General features: G+C 40.1%; 1 protein-coding gene across 2 annotated transcripts in view; it reads right to left on the reverse strand.

Annotated features, from left to right (window-relative positions):
- Window positions 1-10,066: 10,066 nt before the first annotated feature.
- The window catches only part of ATL3 (atlastin GTPase 3), a 43,812-nt gene continuing 39,044 nt past the window's right edge, over window positions 10,067-14,834 (reverse strand). For both annotated transcript variants that reach the window (XM_012777851.3, XM_012777850.2), the window contains exons 9-13: window positions 14,238-14,365; window positions 13,483-13,539; window positions 12,552-12,623; window positions 11,093-11,524; window positions 10,067-10,298 (exon numbers count right to left, since the gene is read on the reverse strand). In XM_012777851.3, coding sequence (XP_012633305.1) covers window positions 10,212-10,298; window positions 11,093-11,524; window positions 12,552-12,623; window positions 13,483-13,539; window positions 14,238-14,365 — 776 coding nt within the window. In that variant the 3' untranslated portion in view covers window positions 10,067-10,211. The remainder of the gene's footprint in view (window positions 10,299-11,092; window positions 11,525-12,551; window positions 12,624-13,482; window positions 13,540-14,237; window positions 14,366-14,834) is intronic.

Here is a 14,834-nt window from a genome sequence, read left to right on the forward strand (position 1 = left end):
CTGGACCGCCTCTCCCCACGCCCCCCTGCAGCCCGGGTCCAGCCCTGCAGGCCCGCCTTCGCCGCCGGCGCCCGGCGTGGGCACGCGCCGCGCTCTGCCCGAACCTTGCACCTTGCATGCACACCCCGCTGCGGGGCCACCGCCAATTTCCGTGTCTCTTTCATTCAAGAGCGGACGTGTCGTTTAAAAACGGATCGAGTTTAAAAAATACACCACCCTTGGCCTATCGACTGTTTCTAATTAAATACTCCCGAAACTCAACAGGTGCAAGAAAATCATTCTGATCTCTTTTTCTGTTTCTTAGAAGCAGGAGATGAAATTCCCATGTGGACACCCTTCCTATACTTAGAAGAAAAAGCAACTTCCTTATCCTCAAAGACGAGAAGTCGAGACCAAAAGAATTCCATACAGATCTTATTTTTTTAATTGTTTTAATTTCTTATTTTTTTAATTGACAAATAAAAATTTGATATATTTATCATGTACAGCATGTTTTGAAATATATAAACATTGTGAATAACTAAGTCGAGCTGATTAACATAGGCATTACCTCACATACTTTCTTCCTGGTGAGAACACAAAAGCTCGCTCAGCAATTTTCAAGAATACAGTATATTAACTATCTGTAGTTGCCATGTTGTACAACAGATCTCATGAACTTATTCCCCCTAACAGAAATTTTGTATCCTTTGACCAATGTCTCCCCAAACCCCCAACCCTAAGCCCCCGGTAACCACCATTCTACTCTCTACTTCTGTGAGTTCCACTTTGTAGATCCCATACATAAGTGAGGCCTTGGAGTATCTGTCTTTCTGTGCCCCGTTTATTTAATTGAGCATAACGTCCTGCAGGAAAATAACTCTGACCTTGTAAGCCTCCTCACATAATTTAGTTGCTTCTTTACAGCTTACTATTCTTTATCCGGTTCAGTATAGAAGTAACTGACACCAACTGCTTCTTTGGGTCTTGATTTCTTTTCGAGGGCTCCCTGCCAAGTAAAACTTGTATCAAAGAAATCTGCACACACAGAGGGGCGACCATGTGAGGACGCCGGGAGGAGATACCACCCCCCAGCCCCGGAGAGAGGCCTCAGGAGAAACCAACCCTGCCCACACCTTGATCCCGGACTTCCAGCCTCCAGAACTGTGCTTGTCCCATTTCAGAGAGAGAGAAGAATTCATCCTGAAGTCCCTCTGTCCTTCACCCCTGAGTCGCTCCAAGAACAGAGAAACCTGGGAAATGGAGATTAATACAAAGAGAAAGGAAAATAGATGCTGGACAGCAAAATCAACTTATCTCCAAAGCCATCTGTTTGTAAGATGTTTCTGGCAATGGCTGGGGAATCCCAAAACCATAAATCGAGACCGCAGTCAGCGGCTGAGCTGGTCTGCTCTCACGTCTTCCCTCCTTCCTGAAGGCAGATCACTTAGTATGAAACTCAAACCATTTTAAGGATAGGCACTACATGGTAATTGGGATACTTAAAACTCTGTATGGTTTCACAACCATTAAAATTTTTTAAAACTAAAGATAAATATTGCATGCCTATAATCCCAGCACTTTGGGAGGCGGAGGCAGGAGGATCACTTGAGGCCAGAAGTTCAAGACCAGCCTGGATAACAGCGAGACCCTCATCTCTACAAAAAATTTTAAAAAACTAGCCAGGTGTGGTGATGCTCACCTATAGTCCCAGCTACTCCGGAGGCCAAGGTGGGAGGATTGCTTGAGCTCTGGAGGCCAGGTTTGCAGTGAGCTATATCACCACTGCATTCCAGCCTGGGCAAAAGAGCAGGACCCAGTCACTTAAACAAAAGACAAGGACGGCATGGTGGCTCACTCTTGTAATCCTAGCACTCTGGGAGCCTGAGCCAGGCGGACCGTTTGAGCTCAGGAGTTTGAGACCAGCCTGAGCAAGAGCGAGATCCTGTCTCTACCAAAAATAGAAAAAATTAGCTGGGCATGGTGGTGCATGCTGTAGTCCCAGCTACTCTGGAGGCTGAGGAAGGAGGATCGCTTGAGCCCAGGACCAGGAGATTGAGGTTGCTGTGAGCTAGTCTGACACCATAGCATTCTAGCCAGGGCAACAAAGTGAGACTCTGTCTCATAAAAAAAAAAAAAAAAAGAAGAAGAAGAAGAAGAAATGAGTATGCTTTTCTCCTGTGAATCTATCTTATGTCAATTAATTCTCAGGCCCAGTATAGACCTTAAGAGGATGAAGGTGGAATCTTGCTCCCACCTACAAAATTGTATTAAATTTAAAGCCATTCAAAGGCAAGGGTCTAGCAGAAAGAAAGTACTTTTAACTATTGGGTCTTATGCCAGGGAGGTATCCCCAAAACCTTGCATAAAACCTGGCAGACTATGGACATTCCATGAATGAATAAATGAATGCCCCAATACAGGCCTTTCCTCTGCACTGGGCTCTGACTCCACACGCGCAGAACCAGCGCTCATTCATCTCTATACGCCAACCACACTAGTGCCAGCACTGAGCCTTGCAGTCAGGATGCTTGGACCAAATCCTGGCCCTGACTCTTGCTAGTTGTAGGGCCCAGGACATGGTTCCCTCTCTGAGCCTCAGTTTGTTCACCTATAAAATGGGGTGATGATGATATTGTATAATGTGTAAGGATATATTCCCCAAAGGGAGAGCAACAAATGACACGACGCCCATTAAGTGTGAGCCCAATGTCTGGCACGTGGTAAATCCTCAGTCAGGACATGTTGGCTGTTATTAACATGAGAGAGATATGCTCACCAACATCACACAGTATCCCAACAAGGAGGGTCAAGAGGCAATATAAATAAATACCAGAGCTTTGTGTGTGCAATCACTCACCCAACAAATGTGGGGCAAATTGAGCAAGTGAGTTATCTGTAGGATCAGCCAAACCCAGCAGGGAGAGGTTCGGTTTTGAAGAAACCAAACTGACTTCTGCCTCTCCTCACCCTATGCTTCCAGAAGGGCCCACATCTCACCTCTCTTGCTTTTTCTTTTTCCTGTGACTCTGCCGGGGAAAAAAAACAAAACAAAACAAAAAATACACTGTAGAGGGGGAGCCGTGCCAAGGACTATATACTTTTACTTTTCACACAGCTCTCAAAAGACAGGCCCTAGGACTTGCTGAGAAACTACCCAGTGATGCCACCCATAACTAGCAAGCCCATCCTTAACCCTCACACCAAAGGGGTGGACAGGTGGGCTGCGATGCCAGGATCCAACTAGTGCCTGACTCCAGCTTCCCGGCTTTTCTGCATGGCACAGCTGTGGGCCCCATTCTTATTCTTGTGACGGAGGGGAAAATATTAACTTTATTTATTTGCAGTCTCTCCACTCTCTGCCTTCTGAGGACGCGTTGCTGACTCTCTGAGGAAGAATTAACTAAGCAGGTGGGAGGGAAAGGCAGGGCTAATTTGCTGTGTGGGCCTGCGAGACCCTGGGGGGATTCTGAGCAGGCACGGTGGGGAACAAGGAGACCAGGGCAGAAGGAAACGGGGAGAGGGTGAGAGAAAGCAGGCAGCAAACTGCATCAAAGGGGAGGCTGTTTGTGATGCTTCTTTACACACAAGGAACAGAATCCAGAGATTTCACAGCGTGAGGGTTTCTGTTGCTTAACAGCAACTCTCAAAATAGGAGCACGCCTCAGGGGAAACTACTCATCAGCCAACTGAATACAGGGTTTTCCCACGTGTCCAGGCCACTGTGGTAAGGCTTTGTCAATATGTTAACTTTCAGTTTGCTCTGACCAGAAAAATCAGGTTTTTATGAAAATAAAGGAAGGTGAAATGTAACTTCCTTCTGAATGCCCCACCTTTGAAACCCTTCAAGTCCAACAGAAGAAGAAAGAGAATAAATCCCTATTGAAATGCCCTGAAGAGCTTCTTCTGCATAAATGTCCAGCAAAACCATCTCCACTTTCCCTGAAAATAACATTCCAGAACCTTTAACCTGGGAACCATCCCCACATCTCTCAATCCAACGCCTGTTAAATGGCCAGTCTGAGGTGGTAACTGCAGATACATTTGTTTTGATCTGCCCAGCAGTCTTTCATTTGGTGACTCTGTGGTTCTGGTGGAGCTGCCAATCAGTGTGTCACCCTTGCTAGACACCTAGAACCTCAGTCTGGCCAGGTTAAGTTGACCAACTATCCCAGCTTAGTGCTGACCGTGGAGGGGCAGGCAAAACCAATCAGAAGGCTTCTCTGGGAGAGAGAGATGCACGCATTTTTAATAGGCAGGCCAAAAACAAAGCCTCTTTCCTCTGAGGACATTAAAGTGGGATGACATAAGCCTGGAACCCTCTGTGCCTGTCCTTCCTGGGGTATGAAGGAAACCCAACCACAACAGCAGATAATTAATTAGGTCACTGCATATTGGGATACAAGCCTTGTTGACATTTGAGTGTCCACAGTGCCTGATGTTAGTTTTGCCCCCAGACATCCAGTTAACAAGAATCTTTTTCCCAGTTATGATTCCTTTTCTTCCCTTTTTTGATTAAGCTAATTAGAGTTGGACTTATCTTTTGCAAACTGATATACACAATAATCAAAGGCAAAAATGTCAAATGCCCAAAGGCAAGCCAGTCTGCCTGACATGTTCCCATCCAAACCAGACCACACTCCTGGCCCTGGTCTCTCCTTCTCCCCAGAGGATCCTGATGAGGGTGTCAGCACTGATGGTAGCACGCAGGTACTGCATCTTTGTTTTCACCTTACTCTTCACATACCACCTCAGAGTTAGCCCCTTCCCTGATAAACTGAGATGAGCTTAAGTGCAGCACCTAGCCTAGCACCTGCCTGATGAAAGATCATGACCAGGGATGGACAGATAAAGGCTGCTGATCCCACCAGTGTGTTTCCAACTATAGAACAAATCTTTTCACTGTAGGGCTAAGTTTATGTCTAGCTATTACACAATATTTGAGAAGTACAATGAGCAACTTGCCCACTGCCTCCAAGGTCACCAGTGAAAGGGAAAGCTTTCAGTAGAGGTTTACCTTCCCTGCCCCCGCCCCCAAAGAGGAACCATTTAACCAGCTGGGGCAACCAAATTAAAGTGTCACAAATAAAGAGGTCTTCACAAATCCATGTTACTACAAATAAAATTTGTGTTCACTTTTAAGCAACTCCAATAGCAGAGCCTTCTCCAGTACCATGATAGGAAGTTACTAGTTCACTATTGCTTTGTAGGACAGAGAAAGTTGACTAACTGGAACCACACTGCCACATTTTACCCCAGGTTATCTTAGAGGTCCTATTCACTTTGCCAAGTCCGATTCTATTTCACAGACTCTCACACATTAAAAGAATAGAGAAAGAAAAACACAGATAACGTGGTACTGTGATCTTTATTCCATTAAATGACCTTACAACTAGGAGTGAAACAGAAACATGCTTTTAATACAATAATAGCATAATCTCATCCCATTGCACTTTTTAAAAACTGTATCAAATTTTAAAGCCATTGAAAGGCAAGAGTCTAGCAGAAAGTACTTCTAACAAATCTTTTTAAGAACAACAAAAGAAATTTGAGGAAAATTTGTATATGTACAAGATTAATGTTAACTCCTTTTAAGGCTTATGTCCATGACAGCATTTATTCATCTAAATTAGCAAACTGGGAATCAATGCAATCTTCCCTTGATCATAAAAATACATTTAAAGTTTTTTCTGGCACATAAAATTCCTTCCCAAGGAAAATTTCTTCCAAAACCTCTCTGCCCGTAGATTTAGAGAAGTCCCTGATACTGGATACTCAAGTCGCTATCAAAATTATAATCCTGTTCTTCCTTATTTTTATTTGTGGTTTAAAGTTTTCTGTATGCTAAAGACTTAGGGGTTCAAGTCATAACGCTGAATTTGGCTTCTAAAAGAAAAAGTCAGGCACAGTGGCTGGTGCATGTAACCCCAGCACCAGGGAAGGCTGAAGTGGGAGAATCGTTTAAGGCCAGGAGTTCTAAGACCAGCCTGAACAAACGTAGTGAGACACCTGTCTCTACAAAAAAAAAAATTTTTTTTAATTTAATGAGCTGGGTGTGATAGTGCATGCCTATAGTCCCAGCTACTTAGGAGGCTGAGGTGGGGGGATGGGTTGGGCCCAGGAGTTTGAGGTTACAGTGAGCTACATGCCAATGCCACTGCACTCCAGCCTGGGTAACAGAGGAAGACTCTGTCTCTTAAAAAAAAAAAAAAGAAATAAAAACAGCTATCCAAATTGCTTTTTAAAATCTTAATTATGTCTGTTAATACATAGGATGCCTGTACATTCATTTTTCAAAGAAGGCACTATAACAATAAAATAAAATAGCTTTAAGGAGTTTAGACAATCTTCTGGATTAAAGGCAACCTTACTGCTCTGAAAACTGTAAACTTCCGGTGATTATATCTGGAAGGAGACCACCTATTCTGAACCTCAGGTAAAAGGTATCCACTTGCCTCCAGACTATAGCAAACTATACTTTCTTATTGGTACTTCTCATCTCATGGAGCAGTCTAACCACCTAAGATACTGTTTATGAAGTGATGATTCCAGGGCCACAGCCCAGACCAACTGAGGCAATCACTGGGCATAAAGCTGGAAATCTGAAATTCTTTAAACAAGCATCCCAGGTAATGAATCTGAATTTTTTTGAACAGGGCTCCTAGGTAAGTCTTATGCACTCCAAGGTAGATGAGAGCCACCACTCCAAACAGAGCTATAGTATGACTTATCATAACAAAGGAAAACTATTCAAGTACAAATGGTCTTTTCATCAGGCTTCTTAATGTCATTTTAGAAAATTAATCACACATAGTTTGTACTTTCATAACTGAAGTTTGTCTTCATCATGCCCATATACCTTGACTAACATTTTGTTAGATCCAAACCTTAGCCACAGCTCTATAAAGACTTCCACATAAGTTACATTGTTCAGAAAGAAAAAAACCTAGGAAAAAATTTTAAAAAACTATTTGTTTTACTACTTTTGCCTACTTAATTTTGCTATAACTCATACATACATACTCATCCAAACTCACCCCATCCAAGGCACCATTTTTATAAGCTAAGTAGAACACATGATCCACCAAAGAAACAGGTGGTGGTATTTCTGTTCGTGTAGGTTTGCCCATAGCATTTTACTTCATGTTAGAGAAAAGAGTAAATAAAGCAGAAATAATATTCACAGGCAATTTTACCAAGTATAAAGTAGGTGTGAAAACGTAAACCTCCATGGAACAGATTACTCAATATACTGAAAAAATAAGATATGACTCTAAAGCTGATGATGCATGACAGTTTGTCCTCATTTTATCTACAAACTAATCGTATAGAAAGATTTCGCAGTGAAAGAATTAAAACTTTTGATTCTATTATTTTTACTATAAGAAGCTAATTCGAAGTTATTTAAATTTATTAATAGCAACATTTGACTTCTGAAATGAATTATTTTGAAAATCTCTTTTCTATACATTAATGGAATTATGCTCCATATGTTGTTAGGAATGTGCAGATTTAAAATGCCAGGAGCAGGCCGGGCGCTGTGGCTCACGCCTGTAATCCCAGCTCTTGGGAGGCCGAGGCGGGCGGATTGCTCGAGGTCAGGAGTTCAAAACCAGCCTGAGCAAGAGCGAGACCCCGTCTCTACTATAAATAGAAAGAAATTAATTGGCCAACTGCTATATATATAAAAAAATTAGCTGGGCATGGTGGCGCATGCCTGTAGTCCCAGCTACCCGGGAGGCTGAGGCAGAAGGATCACTCGAGCCCAGGAGTTTGAGGTTGCTGTGAGCTAGGCTGACGCCACGGCACTCACTCTAGCCTGGGCAACAAAGCAAGACTCTGTCTCAAAAAAAAAAAAAAAAAAAAAAAATGCCAGGAGCAGCAGAGCAACAGACACTGCATAATTAACTACCACCTGAGCTCCTGACCCGCTCATCAGAAGCTGAGAGAAGACAACAGGTTAAGTCATTCTTTTCAATCTGGTTATAAGTCTCCCCAGGACTATTTATAGCCAGCAATGAGAATGCATCTTTTATTGAAAAAGCTGATATAAAATCATCAACTTATACAGTTAAAAAAAGAGATCAAAGAAAACTCACAAGAACCCTCACCAAGAAAACTTTAAAATCCTTTTCCAGAGACAGAACAAGTTAACTAATAAAGACCAAAAAAAGGGTTTCCTCTGGGTAATTAAACCAACATTATTCCCTTATAAGAATAAAACAGAAATGGTGAATTTAAATAGTAACCTAAGATTTCATTAAATCATACGTTATCACTTTTTTTAAAAAAAGACCTAATACTTTAGTATTAAAATGAGTTTTAGACACATCATCCCTTCTCACCATTAAAAGTTTTCAAAAGTTCTCACTTTTGAAAATTACTCTGAAACTTATAAATTTACTTATAGAATATATTAAAAACTAAGTATCTCAAAATCTATAGGACCTGCTACTTAAAATCAAAGTATGAATCTTCAGAGAGAGATGAGAGACTACCTGAAAATGTACCAAAATTTCAGAAGCTTTCAATTTAACAGTCAAAGCTTGACATCACTGGTAAGTACAAGTAAACAGTTTTTAGAACAAGGCGGAATTTTTCTAAAATATAACAGCAAGTGAGTAAAACAGCAACAACTTCAAGGCAAGATGGTATATAAATATGAAAAATATATAAAATGCTAGGAATTTAGGACTTATAAAAATACTTGAGCGGTAAAGTATTAGTCAAAAAAATTCTTTGATAAAGAAATTACATGCTAGAAGAGACTTTCTTTTTTCTACTCCATTCATACTTCATATATATAATATTTATATTTTGCCTAAGCTCTCCTACCTCCCTCCCACAACAAAAATTAAATTATCTCAAAAATTAAGGCTCACACACCTGAATGTTTATATAAATACTTGCAGGCAAGTTTTAAGATGTTTTAAAATCCACAACAATTCACCATTATAAATCAAAGGGAAAAGCAACTAACAGATTAAACTTTTAATCACCTAATCAAGGTAAATAAAAAAAGAATTCTTAGATACGTCTATATATTGTTTATATTTGAATAGGACTTTGGTTCTTACTATGCCAAAGCTATTTTAAAGCTACCAGACTAATCAAAAGTAAAGTTAAATAAAAGAAGATTCACTAAATAAAACTGATAATTTTAGTTTCATTATTAGACATTGGACAGTACATAGGAGTATGCAAATTAAAATTTGGATAAAGACCTTAAATCAGGTTATTTATTAATTATTGCTAAGCCACATGAAATAAGACATTAATTAAAGGTAGTAATATTTGGTAATATCTTTCCTCTAATTCTTAATAAAGTTCTGTTCTTATGCAGAACTCTCAAAAACAAAACCTCTCAAATGACAACTGTGTATAAGACTTGAGTATAACATACATACATATATAAATCTACAGTGAACCTGACCAAGGCACAAGTTCAAGAGACTTATCAGAGGTCACATGATTAATTTAAACTCAGCTTTTTTTCTTATAGCATCTAGCTCAGTCCTTTTATTATTCAAGGAATATATGCCTCTTTCTCTAGAAAGAAGCTGTGAGAAAAAAATAAAGCATGTTACAACAAAACTGTCAGCCTATTGGGTAAAAAAAAAACCTTACGTTTCAGAATATGGTATACTTAAATATAATTTTCCCACATTATGTGGCAAACAGGATTCTATAACATTATAAATAAGATTTGTAAAGTGTGATGGCATCATTTTCATTTATTCTTTAGTTTTAAAGTTTTTCTAAGTTTTGTAAACTTTAAAAAAAAGGAATCCTTCTCAAAAGTGTAAAGAACTGAGAAGTTTCACCCCAAAATGGCATCTTTCATGAAGTTGCCCTCCATTCCCTCCCCACTGTGTCTGCAAAACCATGGATTCAATCTTAAAAGGCACTAAGTGGCACATAGAGAACTTAAAAGCTGCATTTCTATTTTTTTCCTTTAACTTTCTCCCCCATAAAGTGCACAAAGCAGAGAGTAATAAGAAAATAAACATAGGCTTGGATTTGTAACAGCAAGGAAAAGAAATACTTCCAACAGAAATGGAAGTGTATTTAAGAATCTGAAACCACAGGAGAGGTCAGTTCGTTTATTATGGTGCCACGTTTCAGCTCTTCCTGGAATCTGCCACTCCTCTGGACATGGACTTGTGGCCGTGGTGAAAACCCAGAAATAGGTAGGGGCTGGTCGGGTTCTTGTTGGATCCTCATATTAAGATCTATTGAGCTTTTTTATCCACAGGTTGTCTCTCAGCAGCTGAATCCCTCACAGCAGCCTGGGTGGAATTGCCAATATGAGAAGACGCCTGCAAAAGTCCATTTATTCAACATGTAAGTTAATAAAATACAACACAACAACAAGAAAGTAAGTCCTTGGAGATAAACTTTCAAAAAAATGTCTCCATTGTCAGTATGTCACACAAAGTAGGGGAATAAAAATGCCAGGGTGAGCAGGGGCTATGGCAGCAGCTAAGCCCCAAGACAGCCAGTGAAGCATCTGCTCTGTAGCCAGGGTATCTCCCCTGGCTTCACAAGCTGCTTGACCTAACTGATCTGTTCATATTACTCAGAAAAAGAAATAAGTCATCTCTAAGATCTATAAAACTGCAGATCATGTCAATGTCAAAAAGCCACTAGCTTATCGGAAGATTTTAAACAAAAGAGGTGCCATCTATTTTCTAACCCAATAGGACTCAAAACAGAACATTGTATTAAGTTCATATTTTTTGCAAAGCTCTTAATTTTCAGTGAAGCAAATTAATCCAAGGGGCTGGGGAGAGGGAGAATCACACAGAAATTCTATCTGAAGAGCATTTAATTAGAAGTTGCCTAGGAAAAACAAAATGTGTCTAAATTGGAACTTTTTTTTGCATTAAAGGGCTGTTTTTAGGCATAAAAACAAAATATTAATACTAAGAATAAACATTAATACCCTAAAAAAGGATAGTAAATCATATAAACCCTATCAATAAAAAATGGCCAAGGGAAGTTTCTCATATGTTCTTCCACTATGAAATTCTTCTAAACTGAGATATCTTCCAACAAAAGCACAAATATCTGCCCATTATTGAATCTCAGCCTCCTCAGTGACACCACTTACCTGCTCCAATACATATGCTGCACCAGAATCAATAGCACCACCCAGCTCTCGATATTGACCAGAATATCTGATGTAGCCCCAGGTGAGGAGCGCTATTAACAGCAGTCCAACCATACAGTTGAACAGCTGAGCCACGACCTCCAGACCAACAAAGCCAGTGAGGCCTGAGGCTATATACAAAGCCACAATGCCCGCAAACAGCACAGCGGGGGTTCGGAAGGTGCTGAAGACGTTCTTGCTACCATTGTGCTTGCAGAAGTTCTCATACAGTTCCTTGATTTCCTCCTCCAGCTCCTGCTGGTAACGAAAACTGAAATCTTTCCCTCCCATCTTCTTGGTCTTCTTAAAATGGTCCAGAGCAAGTTGTTTGAATTCACAGTGCTTCTCCTCTAGAATGTCTGGAGACAAATAAGGTTTCTCTCCCCCGCAAACCTAAAAAGAACAAAGACACGATATGTTTACGATCCTTTCAAAAGCAAGTGCCAAATGAAAAGACAACAAAAAGGTTAGAATGTTTTAAGATATTAGAGCTTTTTTTTTTGAGACAGAGTCTCACTCTACAGTAACAGTGAGACCCTATCTCTACAAAAAATAAAACAATTAGCCGGGCCTGGTGATGTGTGCCTCTGGACCCAGCTACTCGGGAGCCTGAGGCAGGAGGATTACTTGAATTCAGGTGTTTGAGGTTACAGTGAGCTATGATTGCTCTACTGCACTCCAGCCTGGGCAACAGAGAGGCCCTCTTTAGAAAAAAAAAAAAACCCAGAAAGCTTTAGTTAGAAATGGTGGCAATTAGAAGGCCCTATTCAGGTGTGCTGGCTCACATCTGTCTGTACTCCCAGCATTCTGAGAGGACAAGGCAGGAGAATCGCTCGAGGCCAGGAGTTTGAGACCAGCCTGGGCAACAGAGTGAGACTCTGTCTTTACAAAAAAAAAGAAAAAGAAAAAGAAATGATAATAATTAGAAGGCCCCAATTATCAGGACGATCTGAATACAGGTTTGTTGCCTTATCATCTTAAGATACATTAAGATCAAGTTTGGGCTTTTTTTTTTTTGAGACAGAGTCTCACTTTGTTGTCCAGGCTAGAGTGAGTGCCGTGGCATTAGCCTAGCTCACAGCAACCTCAAACTCCTGGGCTTGAGTGATCCTTCTGCCTCAGCCTCCCGAGTAGCTGGGACTACAGGCATGCGCCACCATGCCCGGCTAATTTTATATATATATATCAGTATATATATCAGTTGGCCAATTAATTTCTTTCTGTTTATAGTAGAGACGGGGTCTCGCTCTTGCTCAGGCTGGTTTTGAACTCCTGACCTTGAGCAATCCGCCCGCCTCGGCCTCCCAAGAGCTAGGATTACAGGCGTGAGCCACAGCGCCCGGCCCAAGTTTGGGCTTTTGAAAACAGCAACAATGGGCAAGTTATAGATATTTCAGAATAAAGCATACCCCCCACATACCTCCTCCATGTTGTTATAATAAATGTCCTTGGCAGAAGCTGCAGCTGCTAAATTGTTGGCTTCAGCAGTGGCCTTTTAAGAAAGGAAAGTGTGAACTATTAATCCTTCCTCTTAACATTCTTTCCACAAATAACCAAATAAAAATCTTCTCTCACCATATTCCCCATTCTTCCTTTTTTATTAACTTTCTGCTAATTTTTAGGTTTTCATACAGTTCAACTGATGAAATAAAATACTTTCTCTGCCAAATTTCTACCACAAAATCTGTTTTATACTTAAGAATCTTTAGCATAAATTAAACCTCAAAAAAATCAAGGAAAATTTCATTTCCTTTGTTTCAATTTTAAATGTAATAAATAGATATGAGTCAAAAAAGGAAAAAAAATCTTTACAATGTCAATTACAGATTCTAGCTCCCTTTGTGAAAATGTTTTGCTACTAAAGAAATCAGCATTTGGCAACAAATGCCCTTATTCAGCACATGAAAGTCAGAAATGATAAGTTTTAACCAAATGACAATTTCTAGTTGAAAATAAAAAACCCAATTAGTGAACAGCAAATAGTTCAGGATGTGTTCTACTAAAGTAAACAACAGATGACAAGAAATTACTTCCCTAACATATAGTGGATATGTTTTACCTGGGTATAATAAAACAGTGTTTTCCAAACTGTTTGGTGTGTGTGGTGGGATGTTTGGTGGGATGATCAGACCCAGTGAAGAGAGGCCATTCTGTTTTAATGGTACCACCATGAATACAAACAAGAAAACCAGAAGGCAGCCACACTGCTGCAAGACATGCCAAAAATTACCAGACCTTCATAATGAAAAAGGAAAGCAATCGCATTCTCTTCTTAAAGGACTCTACCTATTGTATACGAGCCAACTCAAGTGACTGAAGGACTGCATTTAGGATGTCAAAGAATCGCTTACCTGAAGCATGGACTTGGGGTGAGGCAGATCTTCTCCTTGGTAAATTTTAATATATGCCTTAAATATAAACATAAAAACTGATTATGAAAAATGTCATTCTGTCATATATACAAGGGCTGTCCAGAAAGTAGCCAGCCATTGTTAATATAACAAGAATGGTTACATGGCTGGATACTTTCCAGACAGCCCTTATATTATCCATACTTTAATTTTTAGAAACAATGACCATACAACTGCATTTTCCTAAAGACCTAGATCAAAAACCAGGAATTAGCAAAAACACAACACACCTGTGAGTGCATGTTAGCATTTTTAGTTAACAAAAAATCTTCTCAAGCAGCACAAGCCTAGGAAGGCTAGGATACCATCTGACACCCCATGCACACTGGCCTCACCACTACCTGGGCAGAGTGATCATCCGCCTTGAGGTAGTCGTGTCACATCTAGGTGTGGTCTCCTACACACAGCAACTTCCTAACCACCTCCTGTCCACACCATCTTCCTTGAGGAACGATCTTCCTTTAGCCACAGTAATTACTCCTCTAAGAGAGTGCAAAGAACATCCATTTGGTTCTTAGACTGATACTGCCACCCAGTGGCCCACTCCTGAAAGGACACTTGAGGTCTCTGAAAATGCCTCTACCATCTCTCCCAGGAAACTTTCCCCTAAGTTTCAAAATATTGACATTTAAGTTGGTTTACAACATAGATCAGTTTTATCAAAAATAAAATATTTTAATAAAAAACATATTTACCTTAAAATACTCCAATAGTCCCCGACAGGTGACTTTTGAGCCATTGATCTCCTTTTCCATTAACTTAGAGGGGTTTAATATGTATGGTATCAAATCCTGTAACTGCTCTTTGAATTCACCAGCAATATCTGTTCACGGGATGATGAAAAAGGAAACAATAAGCCACACAGCCTTATTCAACCAAGGTGAGCATAAAACACAATGATCACAGTCTATCTCATTATTTCAACATTTGCTAGTTGGATGTGGACGGCAGAGGCTCCAGACCATGTTTTGACACTTTCTGGCTATGACCAGGTTGCCCTAATGTAGTACCTTCATCTGCAATACAAAGTCCTCTCTAGTTCAGAATGGAATATTGTGTGCAGAATATTCTACCCTCGTTTTCATTCTGGAATATTCAGTCTACTCCCTAGCCTTTCAAAAAATTTAGCTTTTTAAAGAATTCCGTTAACAAGGTCTTCAACAAATTAATTATAAACTGCTCAAGTTGTCTCAGGCCTTTGTCATACCCTCACGCTACCCATTAAAATCAGTTAGAAATCACTATTTGATTTTTGTTAATTTTTTAATGTTAAAAGAAGTAGAAGAACCTAT

The sequence above is a fragment of the Microcebus murinus genome, chromosome 4 (assembly GCF_040939455.1).
Source record: "Microcebus murinus isolate Inina chromosome 4, M.murinus_Inina_mat1.0, whole genome shotgun sequence".
NCBI classification, from domain to species: Eukaryota; Metazoa; Chordata; class Mammalia; order Primates; family Cheirogaleidae; genus Microcebus; species Microcebus murinus.